General features: G+C 62.6%; 1 protein-coding gene across 1 annotated transcript in view; it reads left to right on the forward strand.

Annotated features, from left to right (window-relative positions):
- The window catches only part of CACNA1S (calcium voltage-gated channel subunit alpha1 S), a 56,697-nt gene that overhangs the window by 27,281 nt on the left and 9,349 nt on the right, over positions 1-20,067 (forward strand). Inside the window, exons 13-33 of the mRNA XM_070384657.1 lie at positions 168-288; positions 596-710; positions 1,079-1,172; positions 1,742-1,811; positions 2,340-2,472; positions 3,035-3,164; positions 3,714-3,773; positions 5,210-5,316; positions 5,687-5,774; positions 6,024-6,131; positions 7,963-8,015; positions 8,197-8,343; positions 8,739-8,940; positions 9,268-9,426; positions 10,790-10,900; positions 11,401-11,484; positions 16,498-16,554; positions 17,366-17,494; positions 17,925-17,990; positions 18,613-18,704; positions 19,256-19,415. Of these exons, the coding sequence (XP_070240758.1) occupies positions 168-288; positions 596-710; positions 1,079-1,172; positions 1,742-1,811; positions 2,340-2,472; positions 3,035-3,164; positions 3,714-3,773; positions 5,210-5,316; positions 5,687-5,774; positions 6,024-6,131; positions 7,963-8,015; positions 8,197-8,343; positions 8,739-8,940; positions 9,268-9,426; positions 10,790-10,900; positions 11,401-11,484; positions 16,498-16,554; positions 17,366-17,494; positions 17,925-17,990; positions 18,613-18,704; positions 19,256-19,415 (2,286 nt within the window). The remainder of the gene's footprint in view (positions 1-167; positions 289-595; positions 711-1,078; positions 1,173-1,741; positions 1,812-2,339; positions 2,473-3,034; positions 3,165-3,713; positions 3,774-5,209; positions 5,317-5,686; positions 5,775-6,023; positions 6,132-7,962; positions 8,016-8,196; positions 8,344-8,738; positions 8,941-9,267; positions 9,427-10,789; positions 10,901-11,400; positions 11,485-16,497; positions 16,555-17,365; positions 17,495-17,924; positions 17,991-18,612; positions 18,705-19,255; positions 19,416-20,067) is intronic.

Consider the following 20,067-nt stretch of genomic DNA (forward strand, 5'->3'; position numbering starts at 1 on the left):
CCAGAGCCGCTTGCTGCCTGCCCTGCCAGGCGGGGCCTCGCCTCCTCTGACCCGCCCCCCGTCCCCTCCAGCCGTGGACGGTTTTGGGGCGACGCTGGAAGGGGGCTCTTGGACAACGTAGTCCCCAGGGAAGACTCTCACATCCCTCTGTTCCCCTCCCACCCCAGGTGCTGACAGGAGAGGACTGGAACTCCGTGATGTACAACGGGATCATGGCCTACGGCGGCCCATCCTACCCCGGGGTGCTTGTCTGCATTTACTTCATCATCCTGTTTGTTTGTGGCAACTGTATCCCCTGGGGCGCAGGGCTCAGAAGAGAGCCCGGAGTGGGGAAGGGCCGGGAGAGGGGCTGGGACTGGGGGTCCAGGTGCCCAGGCCCTCTGCAGGAAGGGGGGAGTGCCCAGGATCCAGGGCGGGGGAGGGGACACAGCAGGTGCCTTGTGGGGACAGCAGTAGGGCAGTTCCTTCCAGCAGGAGGTTAAGGGACCTCAGGGTGACTGGTGACAGCGGGGAGGAGTCAGTCCCAGAAAGCCCGAGCACCAGGGCAGGCAGGTCCTGCCGAGCCCAGCACCCCGGCTCCTTAGCGGCACCTCAGACATCCTGCTCAACGTCTTCCTGGCCATCGCTGTGGACAACCTGGCAGAGGCCGAGAGCCTGACTTCTGCCCAGAAGGCCAAGGCTGAAGAGCGGAGACGCAGGAAGATGTCCAAGTGAGTGGGTGACCCAGCAGGAGGGACCTGTGAGAGGGGCGGAGGGAGGGCACCCCACACAGGAGAGCTGAGCCGTCCTGGACCAAACCGAACCCAGACAGTGCCACCACGGATGGCGCCACGGCTGCCCCCCACCAGCTGGCAGGCCCTGGGGTGGCTGACACCGAGGCTGCCGGCGCTGCTCGCTCATCGTTGGGGGAGGACGCGCTTGGCCTGTGCTGCTCCTGCCCTCATGTAGTGCCCCCGCCTCGAACCCTGGGTGGGGTCGGGGAGGGTGCCCTCAGGCTGAGCAGACCCCAGAAGGTGGAGGTTCTCTCCCATGGAGGAGCGGGGTCTCCACTTTGGGTTTGCTTGGTTTTCCAACTCAGGGGTCTCCCGGACAAGTCAGAGGAGGAGAAGGTGACGGTGGCCAAGAAGCTGGAGCAGAAACCCAAGGGGGAAGGCATCCCCACCACCGCCAAGGTGAGCCCGTCAGCCCATTGGGTGCTCTCAGGGGCTGCGGGGAGGGGCCTCTGAAAGTCCCCCTTTCGCCCATGCCTTAGGATGGGTGCTGTGGGAAGGGGGCTGTCTGCCTGGGCACCAGCCAGGTCAGGGCAGCTCCACTGCAGGGAAGCCTTTGCGCTGAGGGCGCACACACCCCAACCGAGGAAGCAGACTTCTCTGTATCATGCCCGTTCCCCATCTGATACTCTGCTCCACGGAGCAGTGCAGACCAGCTTCTAGCCCTGCCGTTCTGTCCCGGCCTGGGGGCTGAGGAAGTAGAGTTCAGAGGGGCAGGGGGTGGGAGGGTCCTGGCCTGGGGACTCCTGTGTCTTCTGAGAACTAAGCGGGGGGTATGGTGCTCAGGCTCAGACAGGCGGGGGTCCCGGTGGCTTTCTGGGCCTGGCTTCCCCTTCGTGAGATGGGAATGACTGACCGTGACAGCAGCACCCCCAGGCTGCAGGGAGGCTCAGGTGAGCTCACACCTGCACGCCCTCCGGCCGGTGGGGACCACAGCTCTGCCTTTCATCTTGCTCTGTTCCTCCCTCCAGCTGAAGATCGACGAGTTTGAATCCAACGTCAACGAGGTGAAGGACCCCTATCCCTCAGCCGACTTCCCAGGTGAGGGTCCTGAGACTGAGGGCGGGGTGTGCAGGGGTGGCTCCTCATGCTGGCTGTTCCCCTCCCCGCACCCAAATGAGGGTTTGTGGAACCCGACTCCGGGAGAGAGAAGCTCAGAGTCCATTTATCTCAACGGGACTCCTGCCCTCAATGGCACGAGGTGGGAGCCTGCCTGGCAGGCAAGTCAGGGGCAGAGCCGGGCCCAGCACTGTGGTCGCTTGCAGAGCAGGGCCCCTTGCGCCCCCAGCCTGTGAGCCACCCCAGGGTGGTACATCCAGCCCCGAGACAAGAGCTGCAGCAGCAAGACTCTGGGACCTTGCTCCTGGCCCCACTTCTGGAAGGTCCCAAGGCCGACAGCTCTCAGGCCAGCGTGCTGTGGGGAAGGGAGGTGCCCGGGTGGACCCTGCCGGCCCCCCACGCTGCGTGTCACTCCCTGGCTGCTGGGGGCTCACGGTTGGTTCAGAGCACAGGAGCCGAGGGAGTAGTGAAGCGTGGAAAGACACCCCAGCCTCTCTGCCCTCCCCACAGGGGACGACGAGGAAGACGAGCCCGAGGTCCCAATAAGCCCCCGGCCCCGTCCGCTGGCTGAGCTGCAGCTGAAGGAGAAGGCGGTGCCCATTCCAGAAGCCAGTGCCTTCTTCATCTTCAGCCCCACCAACAAGTGGGTGGCTCCTCGGCGGTGGGGCAGGGTGATGGTGGGGTCTCAGAGAAGGCTGCTTCCTGCTCCGAGAAGACCGCCTTCTCCCAACTCTCTGGGCCTACAGTTACACTGTGAGAAAGGCATTCCTTTAACTTCAGATCTCTTGCTCCATTTAAAATGCCAGCATCCCCAGCAGACATATATTTTAAGCCTCACGCGTTACTTATACCCAAGTGTGACCAGATACGTTGGTTCCTTTCTGAGAGCAGAGTGGGGCTGTAGTTCTCACGGGCTTCAGTCTGACACCTTTAGATAACAGACCATAGTTCTCCTGGAGTTTCAGCGGTCAGCCTCAGGGCCTGAGGCTGGAGAGCAGCCTGCTCCGTGTTTTGATGGGTGGAGTGTTCGGGGAGGGCTTGTTGAGGGATGGGATGGGGCTGCGTAGCAACAGAACGGGGGCGGGGCCCGGCAAGTCCCGCAGAGGCCACCTGGATGCAGGTGGACCTTCTGCACTGACCAGGGCGGAGGCTGCTGAGGCCTGAAGGCCGCGTTCAGAGCCTCCTGACCCCTCGCTCGCCCACAGGATCCGCGTCCTGTGCCACCGCATTGTCAATGCCACCTGGTTCACTAACTTCATCCTGCTCTTCATCCTGCTCAGCAGTGCCGCCCTGGCCGCCGAGGACCCCCTCCGGGCTGAGTCTGTGAGGAACCAGGTGATGGCAGCCAACTCAGCGCCCCTCACTCCAGGCCTCAGGCACCCACAACTCACCCTGAGGCCCCCCTCCGTTCAGCTGTATCCGCTATGAGGCCCCCGGCATCACAGTTGCTTAGAGTTTAAGTCCCCAGAGGGCCAAGGCTGCCCGACTCACTCCTTCTGGACAGTGTGGTCACAGCATGTGCCCTAGACAGGCTCTGGGTGCTGGGTTTTAGCAGTGATGATGGTAGGGATGGTGGTGGTCTTGATGGTGATGGTGGTGTGGTGATGGTGGTGGTGTTGGGGGGATGGTGGTGATGGGGTGCGGGTGGTCTTGATGGTGACGACGGTGTGATGGTGGTGACGGTGGTGGTGGGAGGGGGTGGTGGTGCTGGGGGATGGGGTGGTGGGGGGTGGGGGGGTGGGGGGTGGGGGGATGGTGTGGGGGATGGGGGTGGGGGGTGGTTTTGATGATGACAGCGGTGTGGTGACGGTGCTGATGCTGATGAAGGTAACGATGCCATCCCTGCTCTGCTCCTTCTCTCACTGACTCCTGCTCTGCCACCAGATCCTCGGGTATTTTGACATCGGGTTCACCTCTGTCTTCACTGTGGAGATTGTCCTCAAGGTGAGTGAAGGCCATGAGATGACACCCCGGGCCGGCTGGGGCCCCCACTTACACAGGCTGTGCTCCCTCGGGGGCTGGGTCGCAGGGAGGAGGGACAAGCCGGAAGGCGGCGGAGAGCAACAGAGACAGACTCTCAGGACCCAGGGGACCGGGTGGTCTCAGCTCAGAGCTGGCATGAGCGGGCGAGCAGGCAGGTGGGTGCAGGCCTGGGGTACGGTCAGTGGGCAGCCCATGCGCCTCTCAGCAGAGCGCCCTGTGTGTTTGTGAAGCTTTGGGCACCTTCTTCCACCGTCCAGGCTCGGCTCGCCTAAGTGCAGACGGGGAGCAGTGATCTGTTCCCAGGCCTTTGTTGCCAGTGACTGAAAGGGCTCCCCCAGGGTCCCAGAGAAGTGGCTGTTGCCCTGGGCGGGGTTTCTGGCAGCTCCGCCCTCTCACGGCCCCCACCTCATGCCCCGCATCCATAGCACACCGCTGCCCTCCTGTTCTCACAGCGGACACACTGGGTCACACCATCATGGTGGGGGGTCTGGGGGCAGAGGTCTCCCATCTGTGACTGGGGCCCGGAGGGAAGAGGGGAGCCGTGCAAGGGGAGCAGGCCCAGAGCCGGCTGCAGTATGAAGGGAGGACAATCCCTTCATTCAGGGGCCTGTTTATTGAAGGAATTGATCAGAGGGAAATGGTAGCTCCTTGGGGTCCAGGAGGACTTCTTGGAGGTGGTGACGTTAGACTTAGGCCTTGAGATTGGACAGGACTTCATCAGAGAGAGAGTAGGGCACTCCAGGATGAAACAGTGACTGATGCATTGTACAGAGATGTTTGAGATGTGCTCAGAGAGGAGAAAGTGGACCATCTGGGCTGGGATACAGCATGTTTGGGGTGGGGGGTGGCGCCAGGCAAGGTCTTCACTCTTGACGGGCTGTTGAGCCTGACCCAACCACTACTAGAACACTTTCCAGGGAGGAAGAGGAGGACGAAGAGGAGGGAGGAGGAGGAGGGAGGAGGAGGAAGAGGAGGAGGGAGGAGGAGGAAGGGGAGGGGGGAGGAGGAGGAAGAGGAGGAGGGAAAGGAGGAGGAAGAGGAGGAAGGATAGGAAGGGGAATTGTATCTGTAGGGCAGAGGGCAGGGCTTCTATAACAAGGAGACCCTGGGTTCCCATGGCCTCGCTGCCCAAGAGAGGTCCCTGCGGTCCCAGAATCGGGCGCTGAGGATGGGGCTGTGCCCTGAGTGTCTCAGTGCCTAGAGTGTCCCCAGGTGCCCCATTAGGGGCGTGTCCCCAGGCTCCACCCACTAGGGGGCGTGTGTCATCAGGCTCCACTCCCACCAGGGGGGAGTGTCCCCAGGCTCCACCCACCAGGGGCGTGTCCCCGGGCTCCGCCCCCAACCAGGGGGCGTGTCCCAAGCCCCGCCCCGCCCCAGCATGCCGCCTCTCCCCCTAGATGACCACCTACGGGGCCTTCCTGCACAAGGGCTCCTTCTGCCGCAACTACTTCAACATTCTGGACCTGGTGGTGGTGGCCGTGTCCCTCATCTCCATGGGACTCGAGTGAGTGGGGCAGCGGCCCGTGTTGGTTGGTGGGCCCCGAGCTGCCTGGGGATGGCATTCAGGGTCCCTTGGTCTGGCACCACCTGGCCTGAGTGACAAGGTTCAGCAGGCAGAGTGTGTGTGGGAGACCAGGAGGGCATGTGGAGAGAGGGCAGTTGCCCCCAGCCCCGTGGGGAACATGGCCCTGGTGCCTGGGGAGCTCCTGTCTGACGGAGGAGAAGGTCTGTGGCCCACCCTGGAGGGAGGCAGCCCAGGGCGGGAGGCCCCTCTGTCCCGGGGTGGGACACACGCAGCCTCAGGGGGCGGCCAGGCAGACAGGCGGGGATGCAGAGAGCTGGGGGCGGGGGAAGGCTGAGCAGGCCGCCCCCAGGTCCAGCACCATCTCCGTGGTGAAGATCCTGAGGGTCCTGAGGGTGCTCCGACCGCTCCGGGCCATCAACAGAGCCAAAGGCCTGAAGGTGAGAGGGGCCCAGAGGGACCCTCGGGGGAGGGGACCCCAAGCCTGACTCCAGACTTGGCCCAGACAGCACTGGCTCGGCCCGCCCCCTTTGCACAGTGGGGATGGGGATGAGCCTGGGCAGCTTTGTCCCCATGAGCCCTTTCTGTCCTCAACAAGCTGGGAGGGAGCTAAGCTTGCACTCGAGGCCCCTGGGCTGGGCTGGGGGCGTGAGAAGGGGCAGGTGCCGACCAGGCTCCCACCCCTGCAGCATGTGGTACAGTGTGTGTTCGTGGCCATCCGCACCATCGGGAACATCGTCCTGGTCACCACCCTCCTGCAGTTCATGTTCGCCTGCATCGGCGTCCAGCTCTTCAAGGTGAGCCCCGCCGGCCCCCCGCCCAGTGCTGGCTGGCCCATGTCCCCTCCAAGCAAAGGGAGGCCAGCTGTGAGGGCGCGTGTCCTGAATGCACGGGTGTAAGGCATGCTGTCAGGAGCTTGAGTGCGGACCCTCAGGGGTGGCCCCCCGCTGTCCCGCTGGCCCTCTGGATCGAGGCCCCGGTCTGCCAGCCTAAGCAGCATCCTCCCTGCTGCCATCCCCTCCACCCTCGGGGACAGGGCCGGGCCTAACCCTCACCCACCGCGCCTCTGAAACCTGAGTGCCCACTGGTGTGTCCACCGGGAGCTTCTGCAGGGCGGGGGTGGGGATCTGCTGTGTCCCATCTGGGAGCTGCCCCCTCAGGTTCTCAGTTTTCTGGGAGAATTCAGCCAGTCACTCCCGTCTGGGACTCAGCCAGCCCTGCAGTCCCGCTTCTTTTCCAGATCTGATTGCTGGATGCCTCTGGCTTTTAGATCACATGCAGGACACAGACATGACCTCGAGGACAAATCCACATTCATGACCTTCCAGGTCCTTCCAGAACCCTCTGCTCCCGCCCCCAAAGCACCATCTTTTCAATCACGATTATATAACCTCAGTCATTCTTAGACATGCAATAGCTTCATCTCACAATCCTTCATTCATTTAACTAACATTTCGAGGGCAATTTCTTTGGGTCCAGGCCTCTGCTAGGGCTTGAGAGGGCCACGCTGCACACCCCACCAGGTCGTCCCTGTGGGCAGGGGCAGGCTTTGGGGAGAGCTGTCAGGGTGGGGCTCCCAGAGGACGTTTAGGGGCCGGGTCCTGTGGGTTTCTGTCCTGGCACAGTGGGAGAGGTGTCTGGACTGACAGCTTAGTCTCAAAACAGTTCTCACAGCGGGCTGCATGCGGCCCATCCCCCCACTCCAGCCAGGCTGCCCCGCCCTCCTGCCCAGCGTTGCCCTCTGCAACCTGGGGACCCTGGCACCCCTGAGGGCAGGGTCTCGATATGACCGACTCATTCTCACCTTGGCACCATCTAGGCTGCCGCATAGAAGCCCCCCAGACTCGCTCCCCAGGGAACGAGGAGCAGCTGCCCTTCCGCCCTCCACCCTCTCTGTGCCTTAGTCTCTTATCAACAGACCCCCAGTTCCCGCCCGCCCACATACGTTCACCTTCTGCTCCGAGACATCAGGGGAGGTGGTGACGCGGTGTGTGGCCTTCAGCTTGTCCTGTGTCCCTGGCGGAGGCAGTTCCCTCTCCTGGCCCTCGAGGGACCCGCACCAGTATCTATGGGTTCAAATTTAATTTAGCCACAGGCAGACTGGCAATCACCTCCTTTTGCCCAAATGAAACATTCCGTGGGCACCCAGTGTGTAAGGCAGATCAGAGAAGCTGCTCAGGCTGAAATCTGCAGAGGGGCTCACAGAGCCCAACCACTGAGCCCTGGGGGTGGGCGTGCTGGGACCCCTGCGCCATGTGGAGATGAGAGGTCTCATCCGTCCCAGCTGGGCTCTGTCCCAGGGCCTGAGCCAGGGGTGTGGGGGGCGGGGCAGCCTGGTCCTTGCTCTGTGACAGGGAGACCCAGCAGAGGGGGCAGGGGCTGTGCCCGTGCTTCCCTTCCCCGGGCTGGCCTGGGCGCCAGCAGCGCCATCACGCAGGAGCCAGTGCCCAGCCTTGCCGCTATCTGCCCGGCGGGGAGCAGGGTGGGATGGACAGTCCTGGGCCCTGCCCCACGGCCAGGCCGCCCTGCAGAGGAAAACGCAGACCCTGCCCTCCTTCCTCCCTGCCACCCCATCTTTCCACCCTGTTTCCATGACAACCTGTCTCCCTCCTTCCCTCCGGGATACAGGGGAAGTTCTTCAGCTGCAATGACTTGTCCAAGATGACGGAGGAGGAGTGCAGGTGTGCAGGGGGGCCCTCCGCTGGAGAACTGGGGAACCTGAGCTCCTCGGGCTCACAGAGGCCCCTTCCTCGGGTGACCCTGGGGAGGGTCCTGGGTCCGGAGCACACTCACTGCCCAGGGCTGGGAGGACGTGGGGAGGGGGCCTGCGTGCAGTGTGGTGACCTGGCCCCCCGACCCCAGGGGCTACTACTATGTGTACAAAGATGGAGACCCCACACAGATAGAGGTGCGTCCCCGCCAGTGGGTGCACAACGCCTTCCACTTCGACAACGTGCTTTCGGCCATGATGTCCCTCTTCACCGTGTCCACCTTCGAGGGATGGCCTGAGTGAGTGAGCGGGGACCCTGGAGACACAGCCATGCCCGGGGGAGGCCCAGGAACCACCTGCTGGGCATGGCGGGGGCTCTCACGGCATGTGTGCGGGACGGGGTGCTGGCGGCTCACTCCAGGGACAGCCTGACCCGGGTTGCGTGGGACTGGGCCTCCCTGGCCACAGGGGCACCCTTCTGAGCGACTGGGGGGACACGGCACCCCGTGCGGGACGGGAGGCAGGCCCCTTCCCTGACCTGCCACAGCCTTTCCGGGCAGGGTCCTAACTTCTCCCCTACGGGTGACTGTCCAGGCGGCCCCCCTGCTGCCGGTGGGACGGAGCCCACCCTTCCTAGTCGGGCTCGGCCTCAGCCTAGCCTGCCCAGCCCACCACTGTCCTCTGCCCACCCCAGGCTGCTGTACAAGGCCATTGACTCTCATGAGGAGGACAAGGGCCCCGTGTACAACCACCGCGTGGAGATGGCCATTTTCTTCATCATCTACATCATCCTTATCGCCTTCTTCATGATGAACATCTTCGTGGGCTTTGTCATCGTCACCTTCCAGGAGCAGGGGGAGACTGAGTACAAGAACTGTGAGCTGGACAAGAACCAGGTGCTGGGCCCCCTGCAGCCGGCATGAGGCTCGGGCCAGGGAAAAGGGTCCTGGGGTGGGGGTGACCCACGACCCTCCTCCAGCCCATCTCCCACCCGAAGCAGCAGTCGGTGGTCGGGTGGGGTCCCCTGTGGACCTGTCGTGATGCCCAGAGCCCCTAGAAATGGGCATTGTCGGCTCCAGAGGAACCGCAGCCCTGGGGGAGACCCTTCCCTGAACAGCCGGCAGCGGCCACAGCTGCCTTTGGTCTGCCGAGGGCGGGACCCTCCAGCCCGGGGCGGGGCGGGCCGGGCCCCGGCGCTGACCTGCCCGACGCTGCCCTCTCAGCGCCAGTGCGTGCAGTACGCCCTGAAGGCCCGGCCCCTGAGGTGCTACATCCCCAAGAACCCCTACCAGTACCGGGTGTGGTACATCGTCACCTCCTCCTACTTCGAGTACCTGATGTTCGCCCTCATCATGCTCAACACCATCTGCCTGGGCATGCAGGTGAGGCCGCCGGGACCAGGGCTGGACGGCCTGCTCCGTGCCAGCCATTGTGCTGAGGTGCCCTGTGGGGCAGAGAGGGGAGCAGGCCACAGGCCCAGGTGCCAGGCACGCAGCGGTGTATGAAGGCGGTGATTCAGGCGCACACGTGGCCGCAGCCACTCAGGGACGGGGCCGGCCACAAAGAGGGTGGGCCGTGTGGGAAGCCCAAAGTGCCCTCTCTGTGTTCCTTCTGCTGTCGCACATCTGGGTGGTGGAGGTGGTTGGAATGTTGGCTCCAGTCCCAAGAAAAGTGGGTTTAATGTTCACAGAACAGGCGTCTCTGCGGGGACGAGCACATTTGGTAGACAAGTCACAGTCAGCAGCGTCACTGCGTGCTCAGTCCCTCAGTCGTGTCCGACTCTTTGAGGACCCCGTGGACTGTAGCCCACCAGGCTCCTCTGTCCATGGGATTTCCCAGGCAAGAGTACTAGAGTGGGTTGCCATTTCCTTCTCCCATTTGCCTCCCAGGGGTCGAACCTGTGTCTCCTTCATTGGCAGGCGGGTTCTTTACTGCTGAGCCATCAGGGAAGCCCCTCAAGCAGCATGGTTATGAAGCCTTAATTATCTGATCCCTTATTCCAGTGAATCAATAGAATCGCACAGCAAGGCCCCTGGCCTAGGAGTCACACACACTCCCAAGGACCAGAGGCTGCCGGGCGGGGCAGGTCTGGAAAGGGAGTCCCGAGCTGGGGGTCCAGAGCGGAGGAGCCGGGCTCAACATGGGGGCCCGAGGCAGCAACAGGGGTCCGGCAGCCCAGCCAGGACAGGTGGGGCTGGGGCGGGGGCAGCTCCAGAGCCTCTGCTGCCTGGGAAGGTCTCAGGGAAGAAGTGGGCTTCTGTCAACTTTATTTTTAAGAGGGTGAGAGACTCCTGGGAAATGCTGGAGGACACAGATCTCAGGAGGGTCGTAGGGGAGACTCGAGGGGGCTGCGGGCACTGCTCCAGGCTGTCTCTGTGTCCCGGGGGGGCAGCCAGCAGGCACAGGTGACCGTGGGTGGTGGTGGTCGCCCCAGCCTAGAGCCAGGGGGCTTTCCTCCTGGTCCTGCACCCAGGCAGCTCCGGGGAGCTGGCCACAGAGCCTCCCCACTCCGGCCTCCCAGAACAGATGTGTGTGGGTAACCTGCTCATGGGACCCGGGCTGGGCCCCCCTCTCCTTCCTTCACAGTCCTTCCGGGGAGAGGGCGTGGCCGTGAGGCCCAGTAGGATTCTGGACGTGGCCGGAGTAGGCTCCCGGTTCTCTGAGACTAAGGAAAGTGGGGCAGGGGCTGGGGAAGGAGGCGGGGCTCTGGGGGAGCCACCCAGCCCCTCCCTGTGCCCCCCGCAGCACTACAACCAGTCGGAGCAAATGAACCACATCTCTGACATCCTCAACGTAGCCTTCACCATCATCTTCACACTGGAGATGGTCCTCAAGCTCATGGCGTTCAAGGCCAGGGTGAGTCCTGGGCTCTGGGGAGAGCAAGCACGTGTGGCCAGGGGGCGACCTTCCCACAGAGCCCCCCGTGGCCTCGTCCTCCCTTGGGCACTCAGAGCCGGCCGGCCGCTCAGTTCTGGCCGTGGGAGTGGACAGTATGTGCCAGCGCCCCTTTGGTCCCTGAGCGTGTGAGCGGCAGCCCCGGGGCCGGGGAGTGTCCGGGTCCCCAAGTCCACGCTCCCCACCCCACCCCGTCAGGTCTGCCCACAAGCCCCAGCCTGGGTTTCAGGGGTTGGGTGGGGGAAGACTTCCCTGTGTGGACAGGACCCCAATCCTGAGTCTCCTGGGCATGCTGCCTTCCCGTTGGACCACTTTATGCTCTGGAGGTAAGGGAGCAGAGGAGGGGCCCTGGAGCAGCTCTGGAAAGTGGCATCATGCCCACTCCAGCAATTCTGCATCCCTCAGACAGGGACCGCCGAGCCCCTTCCTTCCGCAGCTCACCCTGGGACCCCCTCCCCCAGGGCTATTTTGGGGACCCCTGGAACGTGTTTGACTTTCTGATTGTCATCGGCAGCATCATCGACGTCATCCTCAGTGAGATCGACGTAAGTACCGGGCGGGCGGAGCCATCGCTGGGGTGGGGCTGAGGCCACAGACCCTGGTGGGGGACCCACTGGTGTGCAGCCCAGCACCCCGGACCACAGATCCTGCAGAGCACACACCTCAGAGTCTAGGCACAATGAAGGTGCCAGGCGGCCCACGGCAAGCACCACAGTGGACAGGAGACGTCCTTTCTGGGCGGGGTGGTCAGGGAAGGCTGCATGGAGGTGGCGCCATGTGAAGGGACCTTCAGGAAAGGGAGGTGGGGAGGGGACAAGCTGCACCGGCAGGGTGGCTGCAGGAGACAGATGAAGAAACAGAAGGTCCAGAGCGTGGAGAGCTCAGCTCGGTAGAAGCAGGCCAGCGTGCAGGGGTGGGGGAACCACTGGAGAGGCAAGTGGGGGGCTCGAACCTTGTGTCGCCGGCAGTGGGGGGCCACTGGGGGTCTCTGAACAGGGCAGTGGAAGGATCAAAGCTGCACTTCTAAAAAGTGAATCTGGAGTGAGGGCAGGAGATGACTGAAAGCAGGTGCACAGTTAGGGAGGCGGTCGTCTCCCTTCAGATACTTTCCTAGTGCCCCATGTGGGCTACAGATACAGCAACGAGCCGGGGCACCAGGGGAGACAGGCAGTGAAAACCAACCCACCACGTGACAGGTGTGCCAGTGAAGGGGTGGGAGGTGACATCGGGTGGCCCCAGTTCAGTCCTGCAGGAGGCATGCGTGCGGGGTTGGGGGCAGAGCACGGCCCCTCAGTAGGGTGAGCTAGGAGGAGGTGGGCTAAGGGCCAGTGGGAGGCCTGGTGGCAGGGCTGGGGAGTGGGGAGCTGAGCTCAGAAACAGGGCAGGGGCTGGACCACGTCCTTTCTTCAGTTCAGTCACTCAGTCGTGTCCGATTCTTTGTGACCCCATGGACCGCAGCACGCCAGGCCTCCCTGTCCTTCACTGTTTCCCAGAGCTTACCCAAGTTCATGTCCATTGAGTCAGTGATGCCATCCAACCAACTCATCCTCTGTCGTCCCCTTCTTTTCCTGCCCCCAATCCCTCCCAGCATCAGAGTCTTTTCCAATGAGTCAGCTCTTCACATGAGGTGGCCAAAGTACTGGAATTTCAGCTTGAACATCAGTCTTTCCAGTGAACATCCAAGACTGATCTCCTTCAGAATGGACTGGTTGGATCTCCTTGAAGTCCAAGGGACTCTCAAGAGTCTTCTCCAACACCACAGTTCAAAAGCATCAATTCTTCAGCGCTCAGCCTTCCTCACAGTCCAACTCTCACATCCATACATGACCACTGGAAAAACCATAGCCTTGACTAGACGAACCTTTGTTGGCAAAGTAATGTCCCTGCTTTTGAATATGCTATCTAGATTGGTCATAACTTTCCTTCCAAGGAGCAAGCGTCTTTCAATTTCATGGCCACAGTTACCATCTGCAGTGATTTTGGAGCCCAAAAAAATAAAATCAGTCACTGTTTCCATTGTTTCCCCATCTATTTCCCATGAAGTGATGGGACTGGATGCCATGATCTTCATTTTTTGAATGTTGAGTTTTAAGCCAACTTTTTCACTCTCCTCTTTCACTTTCATCAAGAGGCTCTTTAGTTCCTCTTCACTTTCTGCCATAAGGGTGGTGTCATCTGCATATCTGAGGTTATTGATATTTCTCCCGGCAATCTTGATTCCAGCTTGTGCTTCATCCAGCCCAGCATTTCTCATGATGTACTCTGCATGTAAGTTAAATAAGCAGGGTGACAATATACAGCCTTAGGGACTCCTTTCCTGATTTGGAACCAGTCTGTTGTTTTTTGTCTGGTTCTAACTGTTGTTTCTTGACCTGCACACAGATTTCTCAGGTAAGGTGGTTTGGTATTCCCATCTCTTGAAGAATTTTCCACAGTTTGTTAATTAGTCCTTTGTTAGAGTCTGAGATTTTGTTCTAGGGGGATGAGAGCCCCTGGAGGCACTTACACCTGGTCTGACTTTGGTTCTCAGAGGCCCTCTCTGGATGCTGCACTGCCAACAAGCTGCAGGGGACACTTGGGGTCACTCAGGGCAAGTGGTCAGGATGTACTCTGATCACCCGATGAGGGGTAGCACGGGAGCTGTGGAGGGGACAGGTGACCAGCAGCTGGATCTGCTTGGAGCGTTGAGCTGACAGCATTTGTTGATGAACTTAATTTAGGGGGAGAGGAAAAGTAATCAACCGTGACTGCAAGGATCTTGCCCAAGAAACTGAGCTTCCGTTTTCTGAGACGTGCAAACTCCGGGAGGAGTGGGGGTAGCGCAGGAACCAAGAGTCCTATTTGGGGCGCGACAGCTCAGGATGCTTGCGGTGGCGACACGGAGCGGGCTTGGAGTCAGAGGCCTGGAGCACACAGGCTGGTCAGGCTGGAGCCCTAAGTTGGAGACTCCAGGAAGGAGCTGGCATTTAGAGTCGTGGGAGTGGGTGAGACAAGCGGCAGAGAGCAGGGCGTCTGGAGGGCGAAGGTCTGGGGGCTGGCCGGTGGTGCTCCTCCAGGAGGGACCCCTGCCCTACAGCCTCCCGGGGAAGGACGCCCATCAGGAGTCGGGAGTGGCAAGAGACAGAGCGGGCTGCAGGCCTGGACGGTTCTGTTTCCTACAAAGAGAAAGAGCCTCGAAGTTGGAGAGAGTGTGCAGCCAAGAAGAGTTTCTTTTGAAAATGGGAGAAATTAGAGAACATCCTGGGCTCAGGGGAGAATCAGGCTGTGGGGGATGGGGGGCGACTGCAGGAGCCACGTCTTTGGGCAGAAGCCCTGGGGTCCCCAGGGAGCGCTGGCTCTGGGAACCTGGTTCATCCCCTAGCAGGAAGGGGACGTGAGTCTGTGGCTGTGTGGACAGCGGGATGAGTTAAGTGCCGCCCGGGGCCACAGGAAGGAAAGCGTCAAGGACGTGGGTGGGGGTGAGGGTGGACATCTCCATGATTCTGCACTGGGGCTTGGGGTTCGGGAGCTGCCTTGCATGTGGGGTGGGTCATGCGTTGTTGGAAACACAGGCCAAGAAACACGGGTCCCTGCCCCCAGCATGTGGCAGCCGCCCCATAAACAGAGGGAGGGGACGGCTGGAGCGCAGGGGAGTGGAGGTTCCCATGGCATCCAGCCAGCAGGGCCTCCGGGCTGTGGCCAGGAAGCACCCAGGCCGTGGGCTGTGGGGGTGACAGACAGCAGGGTGGCCTCGCCAAGGACCTGAAGCTGGGGAGACTGCAGGTGAAGGTGGGTAGCCGGGGACAGGAAGGGCATCCCAGAACCCGAGGCTGGGATCACAAGGACGCGTCCCCCAGACCGCGCGCCTGCTGGCTGCGTCCCAGAGAGGCCTGGCCAGCCCCTGACGGGGACATGGGTGGCCGTGGGGCGCTTACTCCAGGAGTCCAGGAGAGGACCAGCCCCCAAGCCGGCGCACGCCCACGGCCCACCAGTGAGCACTGCAGCCCTGCCAGCCTAGGGCTGGCCCTTGTGGGTGGGTGGGGGCAGGGTGGGGGCCAGGGCAGGGGCCAAGGGCAAGTCTGGAGTCTGTAAGGGGAAGCCTGGCAGAGAGCGGCGCCTTCTGTGGTGAGGGCAGGCCTGGCCTGGGGTCCGCTTCTCCCCACACGCAGGACAGACGGAACTCCGTCCATACGCACGTGGCTGGAGGGGGCGGGTTTGAGGCGGCAGACCAGGGTGCCCCAGGGCCTGTGTGCGCGTCTCCTTCACGCCCAGGCCCTGCTGGGAAGTAGCCCCCGCGGGCCCAGGGTTTGGGGCAGCACCTCTTACCGGCTCAGTCTCGGCCTGAATGACAGTCAGTCATCCAACGATGACTTCTTGGAGCTTGAGGTCCACGTGGGGGGTCGGGGACGTCGGGGTCAGGCAGAGCTCTTTCTTCCGTGCAGGAGGGACGAGAGTGTCGTTGGTCACCGTGGGATTTTTAGGGACAGCATATGTCCGTCACCAGGCCTGTTTGCCTAAAGTCATGATAAGACTTTGAATTAAAACGCTGACTCGTATCCCTGCCGTATAATCCAGAGAGCAGAGAGAGCGGCGCCGTCGGTTAGCACTTTCTGCCAGGAGGGCTCTGCTCTGTCCACGGTGGCAGCCGTGAGCCATGGGTACCTGCTGGTCGTATGAAATGTGGCCAGTGCAGCCAGGGACGTGAATACCTCGTCTGTGTTGTTTTCACCGTAATCCAGACGGCCGCGTGTGGCTGCAGGCACCCCGTGGCGGCACAGGTCTGGCACATGGCTTGTCATCCCTGGCTGCGTGCTAAATCACCTGGGTGCATTTACACCTGGAAGCCAGGCCCAGTCCCCAGGAGCTGACTTAATCGGCCGGATGGGGACCCAGCAAAGGTGCATATTTTTTTAAGTTCTCTGTGCGATTCTGATGTGCCGCCTGGGCTAAGAACCCATGGTCCAGGAGAAAGCTGCCCGGGGAACCAGTCTCCCAAATAATTAAAGATAAAACCATGATTCCCCACCCCAGGGCTCCAGAAACAGGGCTTCTCCGGAAATGTGGCCGCAGGGAGGAGCTCAGAGTAAACAGGAGGAAAGGCTGCCCCTACACAGCCCGGCCCGTCTAGGAGGCTGGCCCCTGAGACAGAAGCCTTGGTCCGGCTCCCAGGCAGGGGGTCTCAGACTCTCCCAGAGGGCCTTTGACCCTGGAGGGTGGGACCCCCGTGGGGGCCAGCACCCCTGGACTCTCCTGCGACCGTGAGCAGGGCTGTCCTCCGTGGCCTCACTCACAGCCCCAGCTCCACAGACCCCAGACACACAGGCTGCATCTGGGAGGCGAGGGGGTCTGCCCACGTTCAGTCTTCCCTCCTCTTCCTGCTCCCTGGCCCCTGGCCTGTCGCCTCACCGCCTCACCGTCCCCACAGCTTCCTCCCCACACCAACCAACCGCCGCCGGGGGGTCCTCACCCCCACCTCCCTGCTTTGTTCTCTCTGTAACCCTCTGTGGTCTGTCCTCTCTGAGGCCTCACCTCGCTCCCACCATGTCCCTCCTCTCTCCCCTCCCCCTCTCTCTCCACAGACTTTCCTGGCCTCCAGCGGGGGACTGTATTGCCTGGGTGGCGGCTGCGGGAACGTTGTAATTCCAGGCTGCATGAGCCTGCCCCGCTCGCCCACCAGCTCTGCCCTGCAGCTTGCATGCCTGGGCCTGGCCGCTGGACTGCATGGGGCAGACGCGCTCAGGGCCCCCTGCCCCGAGCAGGCCCCCGAGGGTCCGGTTGGGGGCGGGCGGAGACTCTGTGTCACCAGAGTGTGCATGGATGTGGTGGGACGTGGGGCTCTGTGCTGACGGGAGCATCCAGAGAGGACTGGATGACAGAGAACCTCAGTGACAGGTCACCAGCACCAAGCTTGTGGGGACGCCAAAAGCCAGGCAGGGGCTCTCCCTGGCCATTCATCCGGTGTGTCAGGGGGGCACATGGGCAGAGGTCTTCCGGCTTGGGACAGCCACGTGCGGGGCAGGGTGGGCGTGGAGTGGCCATTGAATTGATGGCCACAGAGCAGCTGAGCTTCTGGGAGACTCTGCGCTGGGGGGGCACTGGGGAGGGGCGGGAGCGCTGCCGGGGTCCTCAGCTGAGTGGCAGCTTGGGGAGGAGATGACACGAGGCAGGACAGAGGGCAGGCGCCGGGCCTGGCCGCTGCCTCCCCCAGGGCGGACGGAATCCCTGTCCGCCCAGCGCACTGCTTGGCGCCCCGCCCACCCCGCCTCCGGCTGAGCAAGCCCAGGGCCCTGGGCCCCGCGAGGGTCCGCGCGAGGTCCCAGCAGGCGCTGCGGGGTGGGCTGGAAGACCCCCACCGCGACACATCCCGCACACACTGCCCTCCCCGCCTGCCTGCCCTCACCCCGCCCGCCCCCGGCCCCAGACTGACCCTGGGGCTGCGCCCCGCAGGACCCCGACGAGAGCGCCCGCATCTCCAGCGCCTTCTTCCGCCTGTTCCGTGTCATGAGGCTGATCAAGCTGCTGAGCCGCGCGGAGGGCGTGCGCACGCTGCTCTGGACTTTCATCAAGTCCTTCCAGGTGCGCAGCCCCGCCCACCCAGGGCCCCGCCTACCCCGGGATCCCCACTCATCCTGGGACCGCTCTCCATGCACCCAGCCGGGACCCCGCCCACCCACGGGACTCCGCCCACCGCGGGACCACGCCCACCATGTGACCACGCCCACAGGACCCCCGCCCATTCGGGACCACACCCACCCACGGGACCCCACCCCCGGGACCCCGCCTACCCATGTGACCCCCCCCACCCATGGGACTCTGTCCACCCCGGAAGCCCACGCACTCAGGGAACCCTCGCCCACCCACGAGACTGTATCCGCATGGGTTACGGGGACGTCAGGGCCACCCTGGGTGTGGCCCATGGGCCTCAGGTCCCCGGTGAGCTAAGGAAGGGCCCCGTACCGGGCGCGCGGTGGAGCCCTGCACCCTGAGCCGCCATCCTCGCCCGCAGGCCCTGCCCTACGTGGCTCTGCTCATCGTCATGCTCTTCTTCATCTACGCGGTCATCGGCATGCAGGTGAGGGGCCAGAGGGCCCCCGGGAGGCCGGCCGGCCTGCAGGCTGGCCTCTCACCAGCCTGCCTCCTGCATCCTGGCAGCCCGGGGCTTGGCCACAGCCCTAGAGGAGGAGGTGGTTCCCAGCCGGCCCAGCATCAGTCAGGAGGCGGCAGCCCAGGGGAACCTTGTGGGCAGATGGACAAGGGCGGAACTGGTCTCCAAGGCCCCTGTTGGAGGCTCTGGTGGTCTCAGCTACCCTCTCCTGAAGCACTCTGCTCTCTACATTGAGACCCTAAGTCAGCTCTTGGTTAGGAACAGTGTCCCCCTCCCAGATTAATTTGGCTTGAGGGGAAAAATTTCACCCAACCTTGGAAACATAAGTGAGCCTTGAACAGGCAGATTTGAACTTCGGGTGTCCATGTATCCGTGAATTTTTCAGGGAACTGTACTAGGGCTCCACGGGATTCATGGTTGGTTGAATCCGTAGATACAGGGCGGGGAGCTGACTGTAGACTTATACCCTGGCGTTGCTCAGGGGTCAGCTGTAGCCCGGTTTGTGTGACCTGAGGTGGAGGGTGTCGGGGGAGCTGGGGCCGGTGAGAGACCTGTCCAGGTCCACAGTCCAGCCTTTCGTGGCCTGCAGATGTTCGGGAAGATCGCCTTGGTGGACGGGACCCAGATCAACCGGAACAACAACTTCCAGACCTTCCCCCAGGCGGTGCTGCTGCTCTTCAGGCAGGAGGCCCCTGCCGCCCCTCCCCCAGGCTGTGGGAGGCCAGCTGGCTTCCTACACGTGGGCCCTGTGTGCACTCAGAAGGGCCAAGGCTTTGCTGTCCTTCTCGGATGCTCACCCTGGACAGCCCGCGCCCCCGTTTCAATCACTCTTGGACGAGTGGCCGCCGTCTCCATGGTGCTCTGGGGTCCTGCATGTTCTCCACCCTCGCTGCACCGAGGCGGGAGGCAGAGGTCCAGTGTCCCTCGGAGGGAGGGTGGGGCCTTGACGACCTCTGACCCCACACTCCGGGGTCACCGCTCTGGCTGACCCACGGGTGACATGAGTCCTGGAGTGATTTTGCGCCTCCGTCCGGGAAGCCCCCTCTCCATTTAGCCCCTGCCCAGGGCGCCCCACGATGGGTAGAGCAGGGGAGCCTGGATGCAGAGGGGCAGCCCGTGGACCCCAGGTCCTGAGGGGTGCCAACCTGCTCCCGAATGTCCTGCTCGCAGGGGGCTGGCGGCTCCCTCACCCGGGGCCCAGAGTGAGAGGTGCCCCGACCTGTGCCTTGCAGGTGCGCCACGGGGGAGGCGTGGCAGGAGATCCTGCTGGCCTGCAGCTACGGCCAGCTGTGTGACCCCGAGTCGGACTACGCCCCCGGGGAGGAGTACACCTGTGGCACGGACTTCGCCTACTACTACTTCCTCAGCTTCTACATGCTGTGCGCCTTCCTGGTGAGGGCCTGCGGGCGGGCGGGATGCGCCGAGCCCGGGGGAGCCCGCGCCCCGCCCGGCCGCCTCTGCCCCTCCAGGGACGCAGCTCAGGGACACAGGAGACAGCCGGGGCTCCGGCTAGTGTCCCTGCTGTGGTCGGTCTGGCTGCGGCTTCTTTTCCTGCGTGCGAGGCTCAGGCTCCAGAGCTGTTGTTAAAAGGCTCTACCTTTTTGTTGTTGTCATTAGCAATTAGTAATCAAAAAATCAAAAGGGTTTACTGAGACTCTGCACTAAAACAGAGGCTTCTATTTTATTTCCTAAAATAGACAGCAAAGCCGCCTGCCCCTCCCTCTTCCCTTGGAAGAGAAGCTTGCCCTCTTTGCTAGGGGCTGAGAGTCTGGAAGCAGAGCCATCGCGCGGGCCTGCAGCAGAGCACAGATGGCTTTGCGGCTTCAGGGCGCCGTCCCTGCACACAGGAGGCAGAGAGCCCCGCAGTCCCGGACCCTCATTCTTTCTCTTTCCTATGTTTACTGAAACCCTTTGAGCATCTCATGTTCCCTGAGCTCAGGGCAAGGGACAGAAACGTGAATAGGACACTGTCCTGGCCCTGAAGACACCCGCTGGGCCAGGGGGCCGTGTGCAGCAAAGCTTGCATTTAGAGGCACCAGGTGAC

The sequence above is a fragment of the Bos mutus genome, chromosome 16 (genome assembly GCF_027580195.1).
Source record: "Bos mutus isolate GX-2022 chromosome 16, NWIPB_WYAK_1.1, whole genome shotgun sequence".
NCBI lineage: Eukaryota > Metazoa > Chordata > Mammalia > Artiodactyla > Bovidae > Bos > Bos mutus.